The 7,565-nt window shown below is 50.0% G+C and overlaps 2 protein-coding genes across 2 annotated transcripts; one reads left to right on the plus strand and one right to left on the minus strand.

Annotated features, from left to right (window-relative positions):
- Positions 1–1,010: 1,010 nt before the first annotated feature.
- Positions 1,011–3,728, minus strand: BP5553_03515 (uncharacterized protein; the record flags this gene model as incomplete). The annotated part of the gene is made up of 1 exon (XM_032012138.1): positions 1,011–3,728. The coding sequence occupies one exon, from the start codon at positions 3,726–3,728 to the stop codon at positions 1,011–1,013; it is 2,718 nt and encodes a 905-aa protein (XP_031871831.1).
- A 2,400-nt stretch (positions 3,729–6,128) lies between these two features.
- On the plus strand, positions 6,129–6,844 carry BP5553_03516 (uncharacterized protein; the record flags this gene model as incomplete). The annotated part of the gene is made up of 2 exons (XM_032012139.1): positions 6,129–6,649; positions 6,736–6,844. The coding sequence occupies 2 exons, from the start codon at positions 6,129–6,131 to the stop codon at positions 6,842–6,844; spliced, it is 630 nt and encodes a 209-aa protein (XP_031871832.1).
- Positions 6,845–7,565: the final 721 nt, after the last annotated feature.

Here is a 7,565-nt window from a genome sequence, read left to right on the forward strand (position 1 = left end):
ATATAACTAGGTCTAGCGACAACTACGAAGCGGCAGAGATTAGTTGGCTGTGGGCAACGAACTCTTTTGCCATTTTTACCTTTAGATTTTTAGGTATTAAAAGAGGGACCTACCCTAGAATGGTGTTTTGTCTGTTGGGACATGTCGCTTATTTCGCTACACTAACCCACTAAGAGAGGTGAAAAGGGGAGTGTGAGCCGACATCAATCAAATGCCTTATACACAACTGGTGACAATACCCTGGTTGCCGATGACCGGGGTAGGAGCAACATAACACGCAAGAGCCTTCATGAGAAAGATATAGAGACTGAGAACTGAGATTTAAAACACTCGTCGTCGAAATTTAAGCAGTTACTCCAAAAGCCTGCCTGGACATCCCGACGGCTTGGTAATAGAAAGCTAGGTATATAACACGCAAGAAAGACACAAGGTACTATTGAAATATTGTTTCTCATTGCGTCTTTTATTTCGTGTGGTCATAATGTTACAGGCCCCTATCTAGCCATGGAATCCCGGCGTGAGCCAGCTTTGGTCTAAGCGAATCAGTGTCCCAATCCCCAGCGTCTAAAATAATTAGCGATATCCATGCCATGCCGCTCAAACTCCATAAGAATAGGTGCCAGTAGAAGTGTAAAAAACACATAAAGTGCTGAGTGCGCGGAACTGGTGTTCCAGGGCATGTTATGTTGGCTAAAGCCCACCAATCCGATCTCTCTCAGCCAAGTATTGCAGGCTGTATTAATCCAAACCGCCTAAGCCATATGATATGATACAGCAGAGCAAGAAGTATATGTTTCAAATAAGGCAGCTGCCATTATAAGACCCATGAATATTTCGAGCCGGTGACCCAGCATCAAACGAAGTTCTCGATTAAGAATAGCAAATACTCCTCGGGGGCCCGGGTCATACTGAGAGGAGTGTAGAGAAATTCAAGAGTTGAACCAGAGACAATATGTCCAAGGCTTCACTATCACCCAGGAAGATGCAGTGACTGCATATTCATAGACAAACTATCGTGTGTTCTTGGCCGCTTTCTCCCGATTCTTGGCGCCTGATTTCTTCTTGGGTTTCGTGGGTAGAGCTTGGTTCGGATTGTTTGGAGCGTGGCCAGCCTGGTTTCCTCCCTGGTTCCGCATCTTCCTCTTCTTAGCACCACCATGTTTACCGTTACCATTGCTGCCACCCAGGTCCCGTTGGTTACCGTTGAATCGAAACTGACCAGAGGCTTCTCGATAACCTTCAGCAGCAGGGATATTCGGGGTATAGCCGTTTGGCGGAGGGTAATTACTAGAAGCAGCGCTGTCCATTGCCACATTGTATGACAAGTTATCCTGTTGATAACTTGACCGGGCACGTGGGCCATTCGGAGCATTGTCCAAGACTGAATTTCCAGCTCCGGGGCGCTCCGCGAAATGGATGTGCCCCCGCGGTCCCGGCTTCTCGATCTTGGGGCGGATGAAGTCATTTTCATCATCGCTCTCCTCAATCGTAAACGGATCGTTGGCCCTGCCTTTACCCTTAATGCTAAACTCCTTTGGTTTTGGGATCGAGTAATCAACGGCGGCAGAAAGTGCTCGATCTTGACTGGCAGGATCTATATATTTCTTAAGGTTTGATTTCGACCACGTATAGCCTCCAGAAAGTAAAGAGCGTGTGTGCAACCCACACTCCGGGCCATAATGACCGTTTGCGCCACATGTATAGCAATAAACGGGAATGTTGCAGACTGTGTGGATTTCCTCTAGTTGAGGTGCAAAGCTGCGCCAGATAAAATGACAGGCACACTCTGAGTGATTTGTCGAGCCACAGATATCGCAGCCACCCGCTTCAGCTCCAGTAGCAAAAAGTTTTTCGGGACACATCAGGGTGTAGTGCCCGCGTTGGCGGCACTTGCCACAACGCTGCTTACTAGGACAAGTGAAGTTGGAATGTCTGCCATTCTCACCACATAGCGTGCAGAAGAGAGCGGGGCATGCCTGTATTCCGTGGCCAGCATCGCCGCAAGCAAGACATCGTAAAATTGCCAATTCGGTGCTCACTGATGGAAAATACTTCAGTTGAAGCTCCCGGTCCAGCTCCAACTCAGGAGTTATGAACTCCGTGACTTCGGCATCGTGGCCAGATGTTAAAGCCACTCCGCTCACCATTGGGGTGTCGCTATCCTGGATTTCGGCCGTGGACAAGTCCGGTTGGTTGGAAGGATTGGCGTGCTGCCTATCGCTATTAACGCGATTACTGAGCCCTGACTCATCAATCTGAGATTCAATGTCACCATGGAAAGTATCTACGGGACGGGCAAGGGATGCATGGTCTTGCCCCTTCCCTACCTGCTTTGATGATTTGCTAGGGGCTTGAACAAGGCCATCTCGAGTAGGTATTTGTTGAGTATTCGTCCGCATGGAAGATAAGCCAGCATGTTGCATTGCTTGCTCGAAAGTGAAAGCACCATGGGCTTTGGCTGTGGCTAGCAAAGGTTGTAGATGACGTCCGACATGACAATACCAAAGATTGCAGTAGTGATAAAAAGCTAAGCGTAGGTCCTTGAGCTTCAAACTGCGTAACCTTTCCGAATTGGTTTTCAAGAACGCCGGAGCGAAGAGGTTGAAAGAGAAATTCTGGGCCTTGATTGGCATGCCTTTGTCATCGAAAATACATAGTGTATCAAAGGTTATAGAATGAGGCTTGAAGGGTTTATACTCTCTGTCAAGTTGAGCATAGTAGGTTTCCCCGCCCCTTACCAACTTAGAGATGCCACCGTATTGTTCTGGTAAGGGCCATCTCCCTTCTTGTGCAATAGCCAGTTCAGCCTCAGCTGTCTTGCTCTGAAACGCATCTTCCTTTCTTTGCGCCTTGTCGGCGGCCTTAGCTTTAGTATAAGCCTCCCTTTGGTCAGGTTGAAGCTTCTTTATTGCCGCTTTTGACAGTGGTTGGAATTTGGCTTTGGGTTTCGGCCCAGGAGCTTGTGATGAGGAACTGCCCCCAAATGTGAACATGGGGTGTTCTTGATCATCGGTACCTGAAGAGCTCCGAGATGCGTCCCTCGAGACTTGCTTGTTGTCTTCGCCACGTTGGGGACCGCCGTCACTTAAGCCGGGATCCTCCACCCTAACATTTGCCTGTGCCGAAAGTGGTCGACTCCCAAATGATGTACGCAGCCCACTTTGCACACCCTTATTCCAGCCAGACACAGTAGCTCCCAGGGTATCAGCTGGAAACGCTGACGAGGGTACCGCCTGTTCAACGGCAGGGGCAAGCATAGATTCCTTGCCAGCAGGAGCGGCAGGAAGCTCTATTATATCGATACTGTGCGTAGAAGCCAGGCCGTTCTTGGCTGCAGGGGCCGTAGCAACCCCGGCTGGATCATGAGATGGCACTTCTAATGACTTCCCTGCAGTTTCAATAGTCTTTGGGTGTACAGAGAGTATTTCTGCGCCGATATTCGGAGTGTGCAGAGACTCTTCCCTGTGCCCGTGGAATTTAGAGGCCTCGCCATAGCTAGACACATCGACAGGCAAAGGTGAGGTACCCCCAGTGGCTAGTGAATCGTCCATCTTTGTGACATTATCGGAATTACGAGCCTGTTTGACGCGTTTGAAAGATCTCCCATACGAGTCTTCGTCCGAAGAGTCGTCCATGTTGGGGGGTTCTCGGTATTGGGAAGCATCCTGGAGATCGCGCTTCCTGCCTACAACAGAAGTCCGCGAATCATTCGTCGGTTCTTCCGCCATATTCGCAGCAATTGATATGGCCTGTGTCGCCACGCGCGTCGTATCCTAATTGGAGGGGCGACAGGTTGGCTTTCGAGAGTTGGAGTACGGGCAATCCTACCTGCACAAGATAGTAGTTAGTGCCTCTGGCGGGCTCGCTATCTAGAGTAGCGGCTTGAATCAGCAGCCTGAGCCACTCAGGCATAAGCCATGGGCTGATAATATAGCTGTTGCGACATGCGGATCCGTCGGTATGGTGTTGAGCTTGGTGAAGTTGAAGAGTTGTTGGAGACTTGTCGGAGAGCGATGGAGGTGTTCAAGTTCTTGGACGTTCAAGTCGCACACAAAATTCCAGCAGCACGGGCCATATCACGTGCCATCCTCGCTCGCCTTGCGTCCCGAGCCCGAGCTGGTGGTTTTGAGAGGTCGAGCCGCATTTGCTGCACACGTTGCCCTACGTCCGACCTCCCCTACCTATATCCTCCACATCTCAGGTATCGCGACCTCTGCTGCCGCCGCCCCCCGCCGCCGCCATCTGTTGAGCTCCCCGTCCAGAGCCTCTACTAAGCTTCGCTGCCATCTCCATTTATACTTGGAGAATAGACGTGAGAAATATTTCCCCCCCTCCTCCGGTGACTGACGCCATGGGACGCTCCTTGTTTGCTTGCTCAAGAACCGAAACATGTCTACAGTCCGAGTCCAAGAGCAATCCGCCGGTCCAACTTTCCCTTCTACGCCATGCTATATTGCCCGTATGCCTGTGCTAACGTGATACGCTGTGTTTCTAGGACTAAACGCCTTGCGAGCCTCGTCCTACCGCTCCCGACTGCACCATTATCTTGCCGGACATCCCTTTTCCCTAGATACATATCGGCCGCTTGTTCGAGCGCATCCAGTCCCCAAGATTTCTCCCTCCACTACCGCCAAAGTGTCTTCTCCACTCCTCCTCCCTCGCACACTCTCATACGACGTGAGCTCCAAAGGGCCCAATCCAAGCGGGCGGTACGGAGCCATGAGCGAGCAGAAAACCGGGAGGCGGCGGAGGTCGAGTAGTTTGCTGTACCAGGAGCCGCCAGAGACAATGGAACACATGAGTGATCAGGCGGCATTACCGAATCTAAATGCAAATTGGGTTAACGCAAAAGGTCAGCTACTTCCAGAAAGACATACTTAAAGAGGTGGCATGTTTTCTGCCTGGGCGCAATCTACAGGCGCGGAGACCAACGATACAAATTGAAGACAGGTTTGAAGTAGCACGGCTAACAGATATCGTACTTTAAGGTGCCTGGACGATACATTTGGTACTGATTGCCTGCCTCAAAATACTTTTTGATATCATACCTGGAGTCTCCCAAGAAACATCCTGGACCTTGACGAACATTTCGTACATGTTCGGCTCGTTTCTCATGTTTCACTGGGTCCGTGGAGTGCCTTTCGAATTCAACGCGGGGGCCTACGACAATCTAAATATGTGGGAACAAATCGATAATGGGGCGCAATACACCCCAGCAAAAAAGTTTCTCCTCAGTGTACCAATTGTGTTGTTCTTGTTAAGCACGCACTATACCCACTACGACCTAACGTACTTCACCATCAATTTTTTGGCTGTGCTTGGAGTTGTGATACCAAAACTACCCTACGTAAGTTGGCCCACCTCTACTCCTCCTCTGATGGACGAAGACTGACCATGTCCAGAGCCACCGCACCCGAGTTGGCTTATTTTCCGGGGCACCAGAAGACAGGTAGCGTGCAAGTGGATCATTAGGTAGCATTTGTACGATATTTTGAGGTTTATCCCGTGGTCTGATCAATTCGCAATACACAATTAGCAGAAAATGCAAGTCGGTGTATTTAAAACAAGAAACGAGTGGTCGAGCCTGGGCTACATCAATCCTGCCGGTGCGAAATGGTAGTGGTTGTTCTTGGCTGTGGAGAAGTCGAGTCTCTACAAGCTGTTTCTATGGAACCCATCAAGGTAGGCCAGCCCATCTCCACAAATAGCTGTGATAGTGTTGACTGTCAAGGTGGCGGACACCACTAAATGAATGTGATAGTTGTGGTGCTCCTACCAATGCCATGCAAGCGGAGACAACCTAGAACGATAAGTTAATCTGGATCTTCGAAGTCCTCAGGCGGACTATTTCCATTATCTTCTCACCTCAAACATGACGTCTCTGCTCGTGGTGCCCGTCATGCTCGTCATGTTGAATAGCTAGAGGTTTGGTACACTTGGCGATTGTCCCGAAAGTCCCTGTGTATTTAATTCATTTAATTCCTCTCGCGTCTAACCCTTCTTCGAAACGTTTTGCCCCTCGATTCTCTATTTCCCTTATCAAAACAATTGGCGTATTTGCACACTCGTTGCAGTTATTTTCCATTTTCTTTCTCCTGAAGTTCAGGGTTCGAAGAGAGACATCCAGGATGCACTTAACTCGCGCTATCGTTGGAGCAGTCCTTGCGAGCTCTGCGAATGCTTTGGCCTATGATACCACCCCCAGTTCCGGTCAGACCAGCGAATCGATATCTACAGATTCCAATGCCTTGCCTATCATACTTCGAGAGGCCAACCCGACTAGTATTGGTCTCGTTGCAACGGCCCCTGAGGAGATCCTTTACTCCAATGGAACCGAACCTTCGGCCGCCACAGCTACCGCCATCCAAAATCCGTCCAGTTTCCTCACGTCTGCATCAATTGCAGAGTCTTTTCCCAGCATCATTATCAGCCCCAGTGGCGAAGCTCTTACAAGCAGCCCCACTGCTCCTGTTACCCCCGAGGGTAGATTTGCTTTTCTAAATGCTCGACAGGCTGTGGAACGCCAGAACCAGAACGGGCCAATCATGCCTCCACCGGCTTTGAGAACAAGGACGCATAGAAGGCGCTATGCAAATTCATCTATGCCCACATCGACGCCTACATCGACGCCTACATTGACGCCTACATCGTACCACGGGGAACATTGTTCATCGACGACCTCACCTACATCATGCCACGGTGAACATTGCTCAACCCCATCCACATCATGCACAGATACAACATCGACATCTTGCCATGGAAGACATTGCTCATCGACGACCTCTCCCACATGCCACGGGGAGCATTGCTCATCGACGACCTCACCTACATCATGCCACGGTGAACATTGCTCAACCCCATCTACATCATGCACAGATACAACATCCACATCATGCCACGGTGAGCATTGCTCAACCCCATCTACATCATGCACAGATACAACGTCCACATCATGCCATGGCAAACACTGCTCGTCCACACTCTCCCCTACACCGTCACCTACATCATGCCACGGTGAGCATTGCTCAACCCCATCTACAACATGCACGGATACAACATCCACATCTTGCCATGGCAAGGATTGCTCATCTACACCCCACCCTACATCCTCACCTACGTCATGCCACGGTGAGCATTGCTCAACCCCATCTACATCATGCACAGATACAACATCCACATCATGCCACGGTGAGCATTGCTCAACCCCGTCTACGTCATGCACAGATACGACCTCTACTGAGTCGAAGCATTATACAAATCACACAACGCATCACGATTCATCTACATCATGTACAGAAACAGAGTCCACAACATCTATACCCACGTCTCCACCCTGCACGGAATCAAAGTGCAAAGAGCATACAAAGCCTCCAAATCCTCCAACGTCTACGCCTTGCACGAATACATCATTTATNCCCACGTCTCCACCCTGCACGGAATCAAAGTGCAAAGAGCATACAAAGCCTCCAAATCCTCCAACGTCTACGCCTTGCACGAATACATCATTTATTCCCACGTCTCCACCCTGCACGGAATCAAAGTGCAAAGAGCATACAAAGCCTCCA

Source organism: Venustampulla echinocandica (genome assembly GCF_003357145.1).
Source record: "Venustampulla echinocandica strain BP 5553 chromosome Unknown scaffold_1, whole genome shotgun sequence".
Lineage (NCBI taxonomy): Eukaryota > Fungi > Ascomycota > Leotiomycetes > Helotiales > Pleuroascaceae > Venustampulla > Venustampulla echinocandica.